Source organism: Peromyscus maniculatus, chromosome 4 (assembly GCF_049852395.1).
Source record: "Peromyscus maniculatus bairdii isolate BWxNUB_F1_BW_parent chromosome 4, HU_Pman_BW_mat_3.1, whole genome shotgun sequence".
Classification (NCBI taxonomy): Eukaryota; Metazoa; Chordata; class Mammalia; order Rodentia; family Cricetidae; genus Peromyscus; species Peromyscus maniculatus.
Genome location: NC_134855.1, coordinates 131,782,833 through 131,802,498, shown reverse-complemented (window position 1 = coordinate 131,802,498; position 19,666 = coordinate 131,782,833). Strand labels below are relative to the sequence as shown.

General features: G+C 50.0%; 1 protein-coding gene across 1 annotated transcript; it reads left to right on the top strand.

Annotated features, from left to right (window-relative positions):
- The first annotated feature begins 1,965 nt into the window (after nucleotides 1-1,965).
- On the top strand, nucleotides 1,966-16,804 carry Sun5 (Sad1 and UNC84 domain containing 5). The gene is made up of 13 exons (XM_006997441.4): nucleotides 1,966-2,165; nucleotides 3,771-3,829; nucleotides 3,984-4,058; nucleotides 4,890-4,956; nucleotides 5,647-5,708; nucleotides 6,258-6,307; nucleotides 7,432-7,466; nucleotides 8,044-8,152; nucleotides 12,126-12,204; nucleotides 13,026-13,141; nucleotides 14,618-14,785; nucleotides 15,245-15,331; nucleotides 16,635-16,804. Exons 1-13 carry the CDS (start codon nucleotides 2,092-2,094, stop codon nucleotides 16,776-16,778), a joined length of 1,125 nt encoding a protein of 374 aa, XP_006997503.1. The 5' UTR covers nucleotides 1,966-2,091; the 3' UTR covers nucleotides 16,779-16,804.
- Nucleotides 16,805-19,666: the final 2,862 nt, after the last annotated feature.

The window sequence follows — 19,666 nt, the reverse complement described above, 5'->3', positions numbered from 1 at the left end:
TGGGAGAAATCACTGAGGTATTGTAGCATGAATTGTTAGAAGGTCTTATTAATAAAAACAAACCCAGTGCCAGGTATTGGGGTGAATGCTGGAAGGTCAGAGAGACAGAACAAGCCACAGCTACCTCACCTCACCAGTTCCTCAGCTGATCCTGTTTCCTCAGACTGAAAGTCTCTGAGTCCTCACCCAAATGAATCTCAACTGAACTGCTACTAAAAGCCTAAAAGCTTAACCAGGCCAAAAGCTTCTAGTTTCTGGTCTTCATGCCTTATATACCTTTCTGCCATCACTTCCTGGATTAAAGGCTCTTGTTTCCACGCCTAGATGTTTCCAGTGTGGCTTTGAACTCATAGAGATCCAGATGGATCTCTGCTTCTGGAATGCTAGGATTAAATACATGTGTGCTACCATTTTCTGGCCTCTATATCTAGTGGCTGTTCTGTTCTCTTACCACAGATAAGTTTATTAGAGTGCACAATATTTTGGGGAACATAATATCAACACAATGTATTGGCAGAGCTGTGGCCCTATGCTAAGACTTCTTTTTCCCAGGAGCTGAGGAGAAAACACATCTCTGCCCAGTGCCATACCGAGGACCCACACGCATGCCCAAGGCAGTCCATCCTGGTTGCTAAGGAGAAAACAGAGGCCACCTGATACCTTCTGGCACCAGGCATTCGGACACTATTATGGTGAGCAAATGTATGGCATGGTATGGAAGAGAGACAGAATGGTTCATGTCCTGTGGACAGAGGCATATCTAAAAAGGTGAGAGCAGTGAGGGTGGGCTGAGGTGGGTGGATTGATTGCCACCCAGAGCCATGATGATGTCTGGGCCTGGGCTGCCACCAGTGTCCATGCCTAGGTTCATGCCTCTATTGAAGCACCAGTCTATGTTGATTTACAGGGCTTCATACCACCATCAAAGAACAAGATGATAGGGCAGAGTTGGCCCTGCCCCTCACTGGCTGCAGCCCTAGGGAGAACTGGTCCTGCACTTCACCAGCTGCAGCACTCAAGAGAGTGACCCCTGCACCTCACCTAGGCAACACAGTAGAGCTGGCCCTGGCCGTGTAGGTGTTGGTGAGCTGGCCCTGAGGGCGTGAAAGCAGGAGAATTGACCCCGCCCCTATTCATTGCTGCATAGGGTAAACTAGCCAGGGCAGTGTTGGAGAACTCACCCTGGTAATGAGGACAGGAGAGAGCTGGCGGGCTGATCAACCCTGCAACTACCCAGGCACAGAACCAAGGTTATGAGTTGGCCCACCCCAATATCCACCCCATCTATGATCTGCTGGAGCACATGAAAGGGCATCTGCAGGATCTCCACCACACAGGGCAACAACAGAATACCCAAGAGGACCCCTAGTGAGGGCCCAGTATTGGTGGCATAATAGAAACCAAATGCCTTATACCAGACCAATGACTCTTTTCAATGAACACTTGTAAGTAAAGATATAAGGACTAAAGGGTATACTGTACCATGTGAGTCACTGGGCCACACTGCAGCTTCCACAACAAGAATATTTTTCTTAAAATTTATTTTATTTTAGGGGGCAGGTTGCAAGGGCAGAGGGCAGATACGAAGGGACAGGGAGATGAATGGGATCGAGATGCATGAAGTGAAAGACACAAAGAATAAATGAAAAGAAAGTTTAAAAGAAGGAAAGGAACTTAATTCACATGCAGCCTGAGAAGGCAGTAAGCCCAGGAAGCATGGGGCAGCAAAGGGTCCTAGGAGCAAAGGAGTGTGGCTTGATTATGGGCACCTCCACTCTTGCCTCTGCCCAGCCTCTGCCCTGGCATGGCCCTCCCTGGCTGACAACTTCAACCTTCACATCTTCAAAATGGAAGGTCAGTCACAATGGCACCCTCTGAGGGGAGGTTCTGGAGACAGGCTACAGACTTGGGATCCTCCATTCAAGAATTCTATGAGGTCACAGAGCTGACAGTTCCACTTGACCCAGTAAATTCCCTGTCACCTTCCAGGGGATACTCAGAGGTGGTGGTGGCGGCAGTGGTGGCCACTTCCTCCTCCTTGACTCCCAAAGATCTCTATCCTCATCCTCCATCCTTAAAAAAAGGAAATCAATGCCCCGGGCAAGGAACACTGGGGACTCCTGTGCCCTACCTGAAGACACGAGCCACAACGCCAGGCACAGGAGGTGAGGCCAGCAGCTCCTGCCTTTTCCCAGCCTGTTAGAGTTCCTTAGGGATAAACAGGCCTTGTCGACTGTCCTTACAGAAGCAGACGCTGAGGACAGAGAGCTCGAAGTAGCTTTCCCAAGGTCTCCTGGCAAAGGCAAAGAGCACAAAGCACTCATCATCCCAACACCTATTTACTGAGTACCTACCATGAGCTAGGAGTGCTGTATTGCGAGCTCACTGCCCTAATGCACCTCGGGCTAGTGTTGGGGACAAGGAGGCGAATATCTCCACCCTCTTTGTTAAGAGTCACCCAGTTGCAGGTGACAGGAATTCCAATTTGAAATGATGCCTGCTTCCAAGAGGGAAGAAAGAAACTCTTAAAAACTTCAGCATTTTAGCTCATCTTTTAGTATAACTATCTCCTCCCTTGTTTTTAAGTGGGCACACAGTAATGGTGTGTTTATTGGGTGCAATGTGGTAATTTGGTACACATGGCACGTGTGGTGGTGAGGTCAGGGTAATGAGTAGGTCTTTGTGCTGGGAAACTTTAAAGTCCTGTCTTCTGGTTATTTTGAGATATACTGGTCACCCTGCCATGCCACATAGGCCTCAGGAATGTATGTATCTTATATTTGGGGAGGGCCAATAATATGTTCACATAACCAGCCACTGTGTGGGACTGTATTCTATCACTCTAACAAAGCACCATCAATTGCTGAAAAGGTTTGCCTCGTGGTCTAGAAGTTCTAGTCCATAGTCAAGGGCCCAGTAGTTTCTGTGACGACACATGACTAGAGTGTAGGAAGAAGGACATTCACTTCAGGAGCCAGGAAGCAATGAGAGAAAAGGGAAGAGATTAGGAACCCACAACCCTTTTCCAGGATATGTACCCAGTGACCTAAAATCCTCCTACTAGGTCCCACCCCTTAAAGGCTCACAGAACCTCCAAAAACCACCCTGGAAAGCAATTCCTTAGCCTATCTGGAGACATTTAGTATCCAAAATACAACAGCGAGATGTGTGATTTCTTAGTAAATACACACTAATATAGAGAGCGTCAAATTGAAAAATGACTAGGGATTCCTATCTTACAAAATAAACATGTTTCTATCTCCCTAACCAAGAGGAGCCAAGGTGAGGATAGTGTCGGAAGTGGGTGGACTTGAGAGTTCTCTGATGCCTCCCAAATTCTAGTCTCCCACTGCGCTGTTGCTCTTTCTTTTAGCATCTCGTGTGGCTGGTCACCAGGCTATCTCGGATCCAGTATGTGGAGAAGCATGACTGTCTAGAGAGGGAGGAGAGTGGGCATGACCTCCTATGGGCCTCACATCAGCAAAGAAAAGCTTTTATCAGTCTCACACCCCCAGAGCCACCCACCCCTCTCCCCCCAACACTCCTGAGCTAGCAGCCACAAAGGGAATGAGAAGACTGTGACGGGCTTTATCCAGTTAGGACCATCCCACCATGGCCACAGTACCCACACACCTTGTCTCAAAAGAGACCCAGGTTTGAGGTCAGCCAGACCTCATCTGTCCCTGATTCACAGCTTCTTAGTCTGAAATGTGGTGGCACCATGGACCTCGTAGGATGTAAAATGTGGTTGTGAACCTTGTCATCCTCAGGGGCGTCCAAAGAAGCCACACCACCAGCAGACCAACAGAGGCACCCGCAGCAAATATGAGTGAGCAAGAGCAGAGTCTCGGGGCTTCACTGGCACCTGGCGTAAAGTTGGGGGTAGAGCAGCCAAGAGGCGCACACCAAGCCCTGGACCCCGGGGTCTCTGCAAGCCCGTGCCTTAAGGCTGGCAGGGACCTTGTGCTCTATGTTCTCTGCAGATGACGCTCTCCTGTTGCCTCTCCGCATCAACACCCCAGGCCTCAGCCTAACCCAGTTCATACTGGGTTATATGTGTATGTATATATATGTATGGAAGAACTAGTTGGCGTAGTAAGGGCTAGGGGGAGGGGAGCAGCTTCAGACCAGGCTTTTCTAGAACTCAGGCTACCCTGGGTGGCAGTGTATACACGGAACTACAGGAGGCCCCGCCCGTTCCAGGCAGGGTCTCTCTGGAAGCAGAAGTAAAAGGAAAGCTTGCTAGCATAGGAGAAACTGTCCCCAAGTCCTTCTCTACTTTGGCTCCATTAATCCACCCACCAATCCATCCACTATCCATCTACACACCCATGCATGTGTGCTCATTCTCTGTCTATCCACTCAACCATTGAGCCATTCATCACTTTCCCCTTATTTTCACTTGTTAATACGGACAGTCATCCCTCTGTCCATCCATCAGTCCTCTGGCTCTCCATGGCCCCATTTTACTCTCTACCAATCTTCCAAGCCAAGAACCCACCGTCTTTCCCGTTCTCTCTTCCCGCATCCATACACCCACCTTCTCACCTATCCTGAACCCCCACTTACTAACTTAAATCATGCCGCACTCCAGAGATGAACCCTAGAAGGACACAGCCCTCACCAGGCCCCCGGTGTCCAGGGATGGCCTTAGCACACACCATCTTTTGTGCTGCGGAGTGTACCAGGCTCCACTGACTGCCATCTTCAAGCAAGGCTTGCCCATAGGCCTTGAACTTACAGCTGCTTACATAAGCTGAGACAGGGGCTATCCTGGGCTCAACCATCAAATCAAGAGGGTCTCCCAGCTCCAAGGACAGGCAGTGAGTGCTCACAATGGGGCCAAGATGAGGGTACAACGCCTTGCTGGCATCTTGTCTCCTCTTCAGCCTGGCTCACCTGCCTGGCCTGCTTCCTGAGGACTCAGGCCCAGCAAGTTCTACTTAACACCTTCAGGTAAACGGGAGAGAGGGGAGAGTGGTGTGGGGACAGTGACAGCACCTTCTTTAGTTTGGCTCTCCCCTGCTAGTCAGACCAGATGAGCCCTCCTCAGTCTGGCTTCTGTCACATCTCCCATCTCAGACCTTCTGTGGCTCCCCATTGCCCAACCCCCCAGTGTGTACCTTGCCCGACTCCTCTTCTCCTAAATGCCCTTATTCTGCTCTCTGTGCAACCACAGGGCCTGCAAGGCTGGGGTCCTCACTCCCTGAATACCCCACCCAGGTTCCTATGTCGGTCCTTTGCCAGGGTTCTTCCTGTCTAGAATAACTTCACCCCACACCCACTTCTCTCCCTGTGCTTGCTTGGTCTATATAAACCCCCTCTTCTGAGATGCCCACCTCATTCACTCATTTAAACTTTACGTTTTAAATATTACCTAATGGCTCCTCGGGGCCCAGCCTCGCCCCACCTTCCACCACCACCATGGGCTTCCAGCCAGGTGGGAAAAGAGTACCAGGCTAGGATTGCAGGGTGGGGTGACTCTGGAGGTCCCAGAAGGAGGGGGCAATAGAGCTGCTCCCTGAAGGACAAGTTCAATAAGGAGGGGAGCAGGAAGGGACAATGGACAAATGGAACAGTGGAGTGAAGACAAGAGGAGTCTGCCAGACGGCAGCTGACCTTGACAGTGACCTTTCTGCTTCTCAGGTGCAAGTTGCTCTGCCAGAAGCTCATGGAGAAGATGGGCCTTCTGGTCCTCTGTGCTTTTGGTGTGTCTCCGGGGCCCTGCCTGGGGGCGGGGGGCACCCCATGCTTGGGCCCGTTCTGGGAGAGGGAGCCCAGAGATGACCCTGTCTTTCATGCTGGCAGTTACCCTGCCTGTCTCGTGAGTGCTGCCCTGCAGCTTAAGAGCAATGAACAGTTGCAGGAGTCGGGCAACGCTTTGACAACTTTTTTAGAGTTAAGAACAACAGACACATGTCAAGAACTTTAAGTAATAGCTTCAAGTCAGCCTGGAGCTCATAAAATGCAGGAAAGACCATGCTGCCTTCTCTGAGTCCACTGGGCCTCAAGACTGAGATATGAGGTGGAAGGGGGTGTGTCATTTAGCTTATGTGGCACACATTCCATAGAGGACACCATTTGAGCGTGATGCGGCTATTATTCTATTCCATCTTACAGAGAAGGACACTGAGTTCTGGAAAGATCAAGTAACTTCTCCTGAAGTTACACCACCCTAACTTATATGCCTTAATTCCAGAATCCAAGCTTTCAACCTTTTGAGTTAAGCGGGTCATTCTTGTTCTCATGGCCCACAGGCTTCTGGATATTTTCCATGCACTTACCCTCAAAACTGGAAGTCTGGCAGGTGAGTGTGAGCCCCCTGCAGGCCCCGTAGGTGACTGACCTGTCTAAGTCATCAATTTCCCTCTGTAGTCCCTCCTACTCTCACCAAATCTGGAGGATGGTCCATTCTTGATTCATCCCAGATCCAAATCGCTACCTTTGCCATCCCACCCACCTGGAACCCCTCTCCTGCATGTGACTCTCACAGACCACACACAGTCATCCCTCCACCATCAGGTGGCTTTCCTGTCATTCAGCCCAGCAGTGGCCCATCTCCCTTCTCTAGACTGCCCCTGCTCCTCCCTCAACCCCGCTAAAATAAGGTGTAAGGAATCATTGCTCTTTCTACTCTCTCTACTTCAGTGAGTTGAGACTTACCCCATCAGGTTTTGCTTTCTGGGGAAGAAGGAAGAGGAAACCAGTGGCCAAAGCTACTGATGGAGAAAGTCACAGAGACCTATAAAGAACAGGGGGCTGGGAGACCTTTATCTGTTCTTCCTTCTTCCTGTGTAAGCTGTTGTATTCTTTAAGGTCTAGCTGAAAGATCACAACCTCCAGACACACCAAAGCAAAGGAGGTCACATTTTTCTTTTTCCTCTATTTTCTGTAACCATAACCATCTCTCCAACTGTACTGGCAACCCCTTAAAGGAAGCAGGCAGGTTTGATTCATACAAGCAACAGCCATTTCAGTGCTAAGCACAGGGGACTGCCATTATCGGTGTTGGGTAGCTGGTTACCAGATGGGAGTGTGAATAGAAGAAGAATGGATAGAAGGATGAATGGATAGATGGATGGATAATTATGGAGGAGAAAAAGCTTCGAATTTGGATAGATGGTAAGTGAGTTGGATAGGTGGGAGATTAAATATCAAGGTGGATGACTGGGTGGTGGTGGCACACACCTTTAATTCCAGCACTCAGGAGGCAGGGGCAGGCAGATCTCTGTGAGTTCAAGTCCAGCCTGGTCTACAGCTAATTCCAGGACAGCCATTACAGAGAAAAACCTGTCTCAAAAAAAATCATTAAATATGAAGGTATATGAATGGGTTGATTAATGGCCATGAGAGAGCAGAGAGACGAAGCTTTTATCAGGCCCAGATTAGGTCACCTGACAGAGATCCCTGCTTTCTTCAATACTCCACCAGGATGACAGCATAAATAGCCCACTGCAGAGCCTGAGGTAAGAGCAAACTACTTATTAGTCCTATTTTCTTCTAAAAAGAACAGCTATAGTTGGAATCGAGGGTATATCCTTAGCTAAAAATATGGATCCAACACTCAGACCAACCTGGACTTAAATCCTAGTCCTGTAAATTCTATGTGACTGAGCTTATGCAAGTCATCTCTTTTTTTTTCTGGGCTTTTGACTCATTCATGAGATGAGGCATGGCTTTCATGTTGCTCCGGGTAAATAGGCATCAAAAAAAGATGTGAAACGTCCTGAAGAGTTACTGGCTCATAATCGGTGCTCAGTAAATGGTAGCTGAAAAGAAATAACAAGTCACTACCTGGTGACAGCATTCTTACACAGACAAAAAAAATATTCATGAATATTTTGGGAGGATTGAGCTGGACTTATGGATAAAGCAAAAGGAAGAGAAGGAGTAAAGCTTTACACCTAAGAATCCGAGAGGGGTGTAGGCGGGATGGACCCAGGAGAGTGGAAGGTTTTAAAGGTTTTTTTTTTTTTTGAAGGCTTACTCACAATAGCAACATCATAAAGCAATCAGTTCTTGTTTTACCTCCTTGTTGATAAGGATGTACCAGGAGAAGGTACGACATCACACTGGAGAAATCCAGGACCTACGAGGCAGCATGAACCAGCTCATTGCCAAACTCCAGGAGATGGAAGCCATGTCCGATGAGGTGAGATACTGCCATTGGCCCTTCACCTCCCAGTGTCTTTGTTGATGCCCTGTTTTTTATGTACTGAGTTATTTTCTTCCTTTGTTTCATCCCTCATATCGATAGAGCATATCCCCCCCAGAACACCCCTTGCTAATAACTTCATGCAAAAGAGCGAAGGAAGAGAGTTATATGGGTTTTTTTTATTTTTAAAAACCTGCATGTTTTAAAATATCCTTATCTTATCCTTACACCTAATTGATAGTTTTGCTAGGTATAGAAATTTAAAAAGGAAAGTTTCTCCTGAAAATTCTGAAGGAAGCCCATCATATTCTGGTTTTCCCATTGCTATTGAAAATTGTAGCCCGGGCGGTGGTGGCGCACACACTCAGCACTCGGGAGGCAGAGGCAGGCGGATCTCTGTGAGTTCGAGGCCAGCCTGGGCTACCAAGTGAGTTCCAGGAAAGGCGCAAAGCTACACAGAGAAACCCTGTCTCAAAAAAAACCAAAAAAAAAAAAAGAAAGAAAGAAAATTGCACAATTCTGAACTTTCACCCTTTGGGTCTAATCTGGTGTTTGTTTTGGCTTTATTTTTATCCTTAGAAACTATAATGTTCTTTTTGTGTCCAGTATAACCTGTCTGGGGGTTTGCTATTATTGGATATATGCATTGGTGTTTTTCAATAACTTCTTAAAAATCTCAGCTTCTATCTCTTAAAATATTCCTTCTTAAAAAAAATATTCCTTCTAATCCATAAACTCTTTCATCTGGTATTCTGATTATATCTACAATAGACCTATGGAGTAGGTTACAAGTGCTTCCTACCTGATTTATTTCTTGTTGTTCATTCTTTTTCTCTATGACCTAAGTTTTGACAGTTTTGTCTCAACTTTATTCAGACTCACTTGCAGTACTGTATTCTGTATATAAAATCAACCATTCATTTCACATATTGTATTATTTCATTTTAGAATTCATATTCAATATATTTTCATTTCACAAATTCAATTCTACCATCAATTCACCATTTGTCTGTGTTTTCTATCTTTTCCTTTATTTAAGATATAAATCATGGTTGTTTTTAAATCTTTGTCAGCTAATTCCAATGTATGGGTGATCTATGGTATTCTGCTCCTATTTTTCTTTTTCTTTTTCTCACTTGATATCAGCTTTTGACCTTATCTATTAATGTCTAGTAATTTTTAGTGTTTTCTGGACATAATATAAAATAACTCAAGTGGTACAATTGGTTTATACTTTCTAAATAAATTTTTTTAAAGAAAAAAAATAACTCTACTTGCCTTACGTAATCCCCTTTGCTTAATAGGAAAGATGAAGTAAACATGCCACTTTTTTCTTGGTGGGTATTAAGCTAGTTTAGACAGACAGACATAGACTGAAATTTTTATAAGACTTCTTAGAGGTTTTTGGCTGATTTGAATCCCTGCTCATTCATCTTCAAAAGTTTGCCAAATGTCTTAATGGAAAAGCCTCACCATATGTTTGAGGGCTCTTAAGTCTTCTGTTTTGTCTTCTAGCCCCACATGAATATAAAATCCCTAACCCCAGTGGCACCTTCCTTACTGGGGGCAAGTATTGCATCCTCCTGGCATCTCTGTCTTCCTAGGCTCTCCATGCTGCTCAGGCTTCAATCTTATAGCTTCACACATCACCCTGGGAATTCTGATCCCTCCATACTTTACCTAGCCTCCCAGGCCCTCCTTTAAAATCAGGGTAGAAACCTCTGTGGTTCTGTAACTCTTGTGTTCTGTGCCTTTACAAAATCAACATCGTTCGGCTGGTGCTAAGGTCTGCTGCAAGCTCAAGAAGCCAGGCCTCTTTGGACAGGGCTGTTGTAGCCTCTGAATGCCTAAACAACTGGACACAGTGAACCAGTCCTGGATAAACATTGCTCTACACGATCCTTTGTGAGCAGGGTACCCCAGAGGCACTTTCTTCTCCAGGATAAATTTTTAAAATGAATTTGTTCTTTCATACCCTTGTGCCTGCTGTGGTGGGGTCTGGCCAGATCTTGAGATACCCTTAATACACCATTGCTATTGTCCTGATGAAAAGTACTCAGTTTCTTTTTAATAGAGCTAATCTTTCTAAGAACCAGGGCCACCCACAACTTTAAATGTGTTCTTTTTCTAACCAAATCAAATATTTCTGCTCTGTTCTTTGCTCCCAACTCTTGCTGTGACCCTGGTTGAAAAACAGCCAGCAACAGCCATTGATTAAATACTGTACTGTCCTAGAACTCCCCCCAAACAGATTGACAAGCCCGTCACATTTAAACTCAGCCTTCCATAAAGGGGAAGGAAGTTCCATAAAGTGGAACATGGAAAAAAAGGTAGACATAGTCTTTACCAGAATGCCCCCTGGTCTGAGTCCTGGTAGAGTCCTCAGTGCCATCTGAAACCTCATGAGCCTGACCTCAACTGCTCAGATGCCTGTCTTCAATATGATTAAGCTCTGTAAGCCTTAGAGCATTCCAGGGCTTCTCTAGACCGTTTTGTTAAACTCTTCCCGATTGCTCCCACAAACCAATTTCAATGGCTTAAGAACCGCATGGTCAGGTTTAGCCACAGCAACAACCTCATTCTTCTGGTACCAATTTCCTGCGTTTATTTTGCTGTCATTGTGACTAAATACATAGTGTTGCGACTTAAAAGGAGGGCTTATTATTTTGGGCTCAGGGTTTCAGAGGACTCGATCAGTGCTTGCTTGGCCCCGAGTGCCTAGTCAGAACATCATGGTAGTTGGAGTGTATGGCAGAGGCTGTTTAATTTACCTCATGGCCAACAGGAAGCAGAGCAGAGTAACAGGAAGAGGCAAGAGCAAAACAGAGTCCCCAAGGACACATGTGTGACTTACTTATTCCAGTTAGACACAACTCATACAGTTTCTAGAACCTCCAAATAACAGTGTCACCAGTTACGAACCATGTGTTCAACACACACGCCTGTAGGGCACACTTCATATTCAAACCATAATCACCATTAATCAAAGCACCCACAGATGGCCTTGTCACCCGGCTTCCTCACAGCAGGTGACTTTGAGAGAGACCCCAGAGACACAAGCAACATTGTATGTAAGCCCTTAGGACTCAGTCACAAAACCTCTTTTCTGTCCTAGTCCTGACTGATGGGAAGGGGACCTTGGACACACACACACACACACACACACACACACACACACACACACACACACACACACACACACACCTCTTTGAGAAGGTATCAGTATCAGGTTGAAAAAATAGAGCTTGGAGCAGGAGACCTTATTGCAGCCCTTGTTGGGAAACAGAACTGGCCTCCACTGGAGGTGTCTAAGAAGAACAGCTGGCCGTGGCTGAGCACTGACTGTGTACAGTGCTTTCCAGCCTTCCTCTGCCAGGCCAGGGGAGTGCTCAAGGGCCCAGAACCTGAAGCTGCTAGCTCTGTTTCTCACAGCTGTGTGAGCACCAAAGCTTTATGCCTGTGGGCTGCCGTATTCTTACCTCGAAGATGGAGCGACAATTGCCCAAATCTCCAGGAAGGCCATAGGGGATGAGAGAGCACATGATGGGCTTCTCACAGCTCTCCAATCCCTAACAGCATTTCACAGCCATGGTGGCAGACAGGATTTTTGTCCCATCTAACAGATTTAGGAAATCTAGACTCAGAGGCACCATATTGCCCAAGTCCCATAGCAGTAAGGGCTGTCTTTCTCTGGGGGTCCTGCCTTTGACTCCACTATTTCTCTAGGACCTCCATGTGACATCTTGTAACATGAACTTGAAAGCTCACACAGACCCAGAGGATAGGGGTGACTTTGTGTCTCAGGGCTTCCTCAAAGTATAGCAACTAGGTCATCCTACTCAGGGCCATCCACATCCTCTGAAGGTGGCAGAGGTGTCCTACAACCGCCTGTCATCTGCCAAGAACACCGACAGGGCTCATAATCTGTAAGAACATACCAGGACACAGCCTGTGTTTTCTGCCTTCTCAGCAAAAAATGGCCCAGAAAATAATGAAGATGATACAAGGTGATTACATTGAAAAGCCAGACTTTGCCCTGAAGTCCATAGGTAAGTGACCTGCCTCCCCATTGACCCACCACAGACCTACCTCAGAAACCCTTCATGAGGCGTACATGCTTCTGCTACTGTGAAGTTCAGCCTCAGAGCTGACCTCTGCTCCCACCTGGCCTTCTCTGACAGGGGTGGGCAACAGGAACCCATGACCCTCAACTCTACCCATGCCCCTCCACCACCCCTCACCCCTTACATTCCCCAAAACCGGGGCTTGGTGCTCGGAGGAGGCCCTGCGGTAGAAAGGCTGACTTTTGAGGCAAACAAGTGGCCCCAATGGCAAGCCGAAGAGTGATTTCAGGAGGAATAGAGCAGGTGTCTAGGGAGGAGGGGACCCCTTTCCTTGGGAGACATTTGGGTTGAGAGGAGGAAGTGTAAATCGCCCATGGGATGAGGCTGCAAAAGAGAGCTCAGAGTGCTTGAGGGTGGCACTGGGACCCACCCAGGCAACACCAACTGACCCAGGCACCTCAGACCTCAGTGAAATGTGGGATCAGACCCAAGAGCCCCTCTACAGAACCTCCCCAGGCCTCCTTCCACTTTGCAAGCCACACACACACACCCCCACCCCTTGCACCCTGCACATGCATGCAGCTCTTCTCAGCACACCAGCCCAGTATCTGGGAAATACCAATGCATTGGTTCCCTTGGCACACAGCCTGGGCAAGCCACTCTTAGACTACTAACTGCAATGTTCATCCCATTGCCTAGAGGGGCACACTGAGCTCCAGAGATGGCAGGGATTCAGCCCAAGCAGGAGCGCGCCCTCAGGTAGGAGTCGCCCTCCAGCAGAGGCTGAGACACCCCCCTCCACACAGGGGCCAGCATCGACTTCGAGCACACGTCAGCCACATATAACCACGACAAGGCTCGCTCCTACTGGAACTGGATCCGGCTGTGGAACTACGCGCAGCCCCCGGACGTGATCCTCGAGGCAGGGGGCGGGGCAGGCGACAGAGGGAGGGCCAGAAGAGGGCTAGGAACAGGGGCAAAATTGAAGACAGCAGCAGGAAGGAGAGATGAGGCAAAGACGGGGGGTGGGGGGAGGGGGACAGTGGACAGGATGAAAGCTGGGAGGGAGGGAAGACAAGAATGGAGAAAGACCAGGAGCCACAGGGAGGCCTCTGGCAGGAAAAGGACACAGTGACCCCACCCACCCACCCAATCCTGACACATTGGGGTCTAAAAACCCTCAAGCCACCTTGGAGGGTGGGCCTGAGATGTACTTCCTTTGCAAAGGAGGACAGCCGGCCAAGAAAGCGGACCACTTGGGCACGCGGTATGTGGCAGGGCCAGCGTTCAAACACTCGCCCCTCTGAAAATGCTTGCAGATGGGGGAACTGAAGCCCAGAGAAGGGAACAGGCTTGTCCAAGCCCCAGAGCAACTACAAACCACTGGGACTTCATCAGCTTGGGGCAGTGCCACAGCCACAGGCCACCCATCCACGGACCCCACCTTCAAGGAACTCCCAGAGCCCATCTAGGACAGTGGCCTCTCGGGTGGGGAAGCCTCCTATTGGAGTGGACAGGGACAAGCAAGGCCCCTCGTGTAACGGGTTGGCAGTGAGGGCCTGGAACGGGGGGAAAGGAATAACAGAACCTAGCAAGCACTGACCAGGGAGACAGGTGGTGCAGCCCAGGCAATAGAGGGGCCAAGCCTGGCTGCAAAACACTGGCTTCAGTCAGGTCTGGGGCAAAGTCTCTGCTACCCGGGCTTCTGCACTTCCAAGCCTGGCCAGCCAACTCCAGCTTCCCATTCCACCAGCCCTACCTGACTTCCCTTGTTGGCATACCTCTCCCAGCTAACTGCTACTCTCCCTTGTCCCAGCTCCTGCAGGAGTCCTTCCAAGATCCCCCCAACCCTATCCTAGCACCACAGCCCCTGATGCAGGATGGTGCATACTGTGTCTTCAAGAAGCCCAGCACCTACTGGATGAGTAGCTTCCCCGTGTGCTGTGAGGCCATCCCTCTTTCCATCCCAGGCTTCCGTTTCTCATTTGTGGGTCAGATCAAGGTGGTTAACAGCGAGCCCATTCCAGGGCCAAATTACCAAGTTATACTTAGAGCTCTGCACGATCCTGGGCCACTCATCCCCCCCCCCCCCCCCGCTCTGTACCTCAGTTTCCTCCTCTGTACATGGAGAGCACATTCAAGCCTAAGTCTCAGGGTGACATGTTGGGAGTGAGGGATGAATGAAGGAAGGAAGGAAGGAATGGATGGACAGACAGACCAACAGGAACTGAGAACAAGGCTGAGAGGCCCCTCTCAGGCCCTGCTCTCCCTGAACGGCTAGAGCTGAGCTCTGTGAACGGAGAAAATGGTCACCTTCAGGAGGTTAAGGAAATGTGGGAGGCAGGAAAAGAGAGACCCTATCCACCCAACACAGCCCCCTCACACCTGCCTCTTCCAGCCCAATGTGACACCTGGCAACTGCTGGGCCTTCGCCGGTGACCGTGGCCAGGTGACCATCCGTTTGGCCCAGAAAGTCTACCTGTCCAACATCACACTGCAGCACATTCCCAAGACCATCTCACTGTCGGGTAGCCTGGACACCGCACCAAAGGACTTTGTCATCTATGTGAGCACACAATGACAGGGAGCCAGGCTGGGCTGACGGGTCCACCTTGGAAGGTCCAAACCTTAAGAGAACCCACCCACAGAGCTGAGGGAATGTGGCTTAGCTAGGTTGGGAATGACCAGAGTGGGGTACATCTCAGCCTTCCAGGACCAACACAGGCAGCTGCCTAGTTCAACCAAGGCTTTTCCGAGGTAAGAGAGACCACTGGGCTTCATCACGCTGAGGCAGCCCATAGAGTTACCAGTAGAATGGGATCTAGAGAAGGATTTAGAAGCAGCCTGATCCTTACTGATGATGGGGTTGGAAGACCTCAGCTTCCAGCTCCCCTGCAGTGTTCCTTCCTGTCCCAGACACCAGGCTGTGACACTGGCCACATTGATGGGGAGCCCCTCCCTTATCTCAGGAGTTGTGCAAGTCTTAGCCTGCTGCATTTCATACCTCCATTGTCTGGTTCCACAGGGCATGGAGAGCCCCCCCAGAGAGGAGGTGTTCCTGGGGGCATTCCAGTTTCAGCCAGAAAACACCATCCAGATGTTCCCACTCCAGGTACCTGGGGAGGCCACAAAGGAGCGTCTGCTGAGGGCACCCCATGTGCAGCTCTCCCCAGTCCCCTACAGCCCTGAGAAGTCACTCCATAGTCACTCCAGCCTACTTGACAGATGATGAAACCCAAGAGACCAGACACGGAGCTACTGCCTGAGGCCCAGAGTAGCACCTGGGGGAGCCCTCTGACCCCGGCTAGTCTTCCCCGTTTGCTGGTCCTTCCAGGAGCCCTCTTGCTGCATCTCCTTCCTGGATAGCAGATGTTGAACCCCAAGTGCCCATCAGATAGGGCTCCTGGCTCCAAGCTTGAGGCCTCTGTTCTAGGAGCCTCTAGTCAGAACCTGATCTGGCCGTAAGAAAGGAAACTGAGGCCTGGGGAGGAGGACGTTGGGGACAGACAGAAGCAGGACTGGATGAACTGGCAGCGTGACTGTCCAAGTTTGGAATCTGGCTAATGCTGGTCCAAATCTTGGTCTCACCACAACAGTGTGACTGTCCAAGTTTGGAATCTAGCTAATGCTGGTCCAAATCTTGGTCTCACCACAACAGCGTGACTGTCGAAGTTTGGAATCTGGCTAATGCTGGTCCAAATCTCAGTCTCGCCACAAGATCTGGGCTCCAGGCTTCAGAATCCCTTCTGTACTCTCTGGGAGGCTGAAACAGGCACTGAGTTTTGGTTTGGGTTTTCTAGCAGAACGAAGGGGTGAACCTAGGATCTCACACTTCCTAGGCAAGTGCTCTTCCACTCAACCATATCCCCAACCCTCTTTTTTGAGACAGAATCTCACTATGGGGCTCAGGCTGTCCTCACTAGTAGCTGGAATTATAGGCCTGAACCACCAGTCCTGCTCTGCCTTTTCCATACAAGGCAGGGGGCTTAATAATCACCATCTCCACCCACTGTGGACACAGGGAATGGAGGAGCAAAGTTTATAGAGAAGCCACGACATGCCAGGGGCTAATGAGCTAAGAGTTCCTTTTATGTCCATGGTAATCCTGGGGAACATCTATTAGCACTCCCGTCTTACAGAGGGGAAACTGAGGCCCAGAGAGGCACAGTGGCTTGCTGAGGGCCCCACAGCATCACACTGCCAAGGTTCCATGGCTGAGGCATCTTCCCTACAGCACTGTGTCTGTGCTTCTGGCCCCAGCGCCTTCCACCCCCCATGTGCTGAGCCCGTGCCCCTCTCTAGGACTCCACTCCCACACCTGTGAAATGGGAAAGTTCCCTTCTTCCAAGGCCCCTCCGCCGGGTGGAGCAGAGGCCTTGGGGGGGTGGAGTTGCCACTGTCTGGCTCTGTTCCAGAACCAGCCACCCAGGGGCTTTGCTGCAGTCAAAGTGAAGATCTCCAGCAACTGGGGGAACTCTCGTTTCACCTGCCTGTACCGTGTGCGTGTGCACGGCTCCGTCACCCCTCCCAGAGACTCCCACCTAGAACCCCTGTCTTAGAGATTAAAGTGTATTCTTCGGTCCCAGCCAAGTCTGAGTGTCTTTGGGCCATGATGTAGTGAGGTAGACTGCCTTGGGGACACGATAGGTCATTGCCTGCCAGGCACCTGGGTATCTTCATAACAGTCCCAGCTGTCCCCATTCCACATAGGAGGACAATGACAGCTCAGAGTAATCAGGTGACTTATGGGAATTCACAGTCAGCAAATGGTAGTCCCTGGAACAAACCCCAAGCAATCTAACTCCTGCACAGAAGACATCTCTCTAGATTCAAATAGACCTCTGTCTCCACCTATGGGTTACCTTCAGCAAGATCCCACCCTCCTCGGGCCTCAGTCTCCACACCTGTACAATAGGGACAGGATTGAAGGCTATTAGAGCATATGTAGCAGATGAGAGGTCCCAACCCTGCCGACCCTGTGATGTTTCAATATCTTTTAAACTATTTGCTGTGTGATGTTGGGTAAAATAAGCACCCACTCTGAACTTCATTTTTTTCCAGGTAGATATGCCTGGTCCTCAAACTCCCATCTTTTACCTGTGTATCCTTGCCATGGCTGTTTAATCTGCTCCTTGCTAGCATTTACTTGGGAGCATACAAAAGTACTAGAAACAGTGCCCACCATTGCTGTCCACTGTAGCCCGGGCCACACAAGTCCTAGCCCATATCATAGCACACAGCGGATGCTGGATGGTCACTGGCCTTACCATCAACTTCCGGCTGTAGGCAGGCAATAAGAGAAGCTGTGCTCCCAGAAGGACCTTGCCCTAGAACAAGGCCCCAGCAGGATGGGAGCAGAGTCAACTGGAGCCTGCAGGCAAGGACAGGGAGGTAAAGGCTGGCAAGGGCCCAGCTGGGCATTGGAAGGGTGGGGAAATCAGAATGAGCTTGTCTCCAGAGAAGGCACACTGGGCAGCCCTGCCCTGCTGTAGAATCTGCCCCTGGGCCACGTGCCAGACCTCCAGACAGCCTGGTTCCTCCAGCACTAGCCTTGGGGCCCTTTGGGTCTCCACAGTGGAAGGGACTTCTGGAGACAACTCACACTCCCACTGCCCTGCCCAGCAGTCAGCCTAGAAGCCAAAATTTGTGGAACGTTTCTCTGGCTCTTCTGTGTTTTCCTGAGGCAAGCTCCCAAGTATCCCAGGCTGGCCTTGAACTTCTGATGCCCCTAGCTCTGTCTCTTGAGTGCTGAAAAGTACAGGCACTGAAAAGTACCCGGTTTATGTGGTGCAGGGGATGGAAGCCAGGGCTTTGTGTGTGTGCTGAGCAAGCGCTCTCCCAAGTGAGCTACAGCCTTAGCCTATGTGAACTGTTCTTGCATGACAAACACCCCACTCCGAGTGGCTGTAACCTAGAAATGTGTCCCACGTGTGCTCTAGTGAGCAACCCTCTCCTTCCAGGATCACCTTGGCACTCCCTCCGTGCCTTTTCCAGTCCAATGGAATCGGCTTGCAGAACAGCTTGTTGGATTTTCAGCATCTTTTAATAAGGCTCATCTCTTGCTTCGTATAAATTCTGCACTTTTCTTGGCAGGTTGAGTCCTGGCTGTCTCAGACGTTCAGGGCTGTCGCAAGCGGGGTCCTTACCCTCGGTGACATTGTCCATGGAGTAATCCCTGCTGCTTGTCACCCCTGCATTTGTCCCGCCTTTGTTCCCACCCTCCTGGGGTTCAAGTTCATTCTCTGGGACGTTCTAGGTGGACACTCACGTGATCCACTGATGGGCACTTGCCAGGCTCAGCCAGTGAGCTATGGTGCGGGTGTCAGTCAGCTGGGACCTGCCATGGCCTGGGGTGCTTGGGGACATCTCCACAGCTCCTCGAAGTTACAGAAGATTCCAGGGGAGCTGTGCATGGGGAGCTTGGCCTGTTCCATCATGGAGAAGAGTTCACCGACCCCTCCCCAAATGAAAGGACACAGGCCATAGCTGGCAGACCCTCTGCAAATGTGATTCCCACTACACATGTGAGGGACACCCAGTGCTGCCCTCGACCCTGCCCGGGGAGCCAGGCCTGCTGACTCCCTGCCCTTTCTTCTAGCTCACTCCACATCATCTGCTGAGGCCAATGGTCCTAGGGCAGAAGATACAGGTCCCAGTGCACCTGATGCGCCCAGCAAAGCACAGGGGTAGGGCTTATTTTAGGGGAAGCCTCTATCAGAAAAACAAAGGTGCCCCCAAGGCTCCTCCCGTCCACCTCTTCCCAGATCCTCACCACTCAACCCCATCAGCATGAATCAGATATGTGGGCCACGAGCCAGGGTAGGAGTCAGGTGTCCCAAGCCACTGAGACGGACCCGGAGGTATAAGACGCCAAGTCACCCCCGGGCCCCCAGAGTGGCGCCTCTGATAAACCCAGCTCCAGTCCCAGGATTTAGCTAATCCCCTTAATCTCCAGAGCCAAGGCAGCGTTGATTGGGACAGACTGAGACACACAGACTCCTGGAAAGACAGAAGGTCCCTGGTCCTACCCTTGCCCTGTCACCTTGCTGTGTCACCTGCGCAGGGGGGGGGGGTCACCCTCTGATCTTCAGTTGCTCAGTCTGCACCAGGAGATGCTAGCTAGCTTCCCCCACTTCCTTGTCCTGAGAACTGAGGCCCTGGGTACGGTGTGAAAGGTCCCTGACAGCTGAGATGGTGAGTGAGCTGCTTAGCAAGCACACCTATAATCCCAGAGCTTGGGAGGTGAGGGGAGGATTAGGGAGTTCAAGGTCATCCTCAGCTACATAGATCAAGGTCAGCCTGGGTTATATGGGACTTGGGGGGGGGAGAGAGAATGAATGAATGAATGAATGAATGAATGAATGAATGAATGAACTGCTTAGAGCCCAGTGGGGAAGTACCATGTCATTGTTCCTCCAAACGAAGTCTGCGTCTGGGCCTGTACACA

Bases quoted from the DNA above. Each gene is read 5' to 3' on its own strand.
- Sun5 (XM_006997441.4), top strand. From the start codon at position 2,092: ATGCCCCGGGCAAGGAACACTGGGGACTCCTGTGCCCTACCTGAAGAC. The intron at 2,166-3,770 runs GTGAGGCCAGCA...TGTCATCCTCAG, and splicing joins CACAACGCCAGGCACAGGAG to GGGCGTCCAAAGAAGCCACA. The intron at 12,205-13,025 runs GTAAGTGACCTG...CCCTCCACACAG, and splicing joins CTTTGCCCTGAAGTCCATAG to GGGCCAGCATCGACTTCGAG.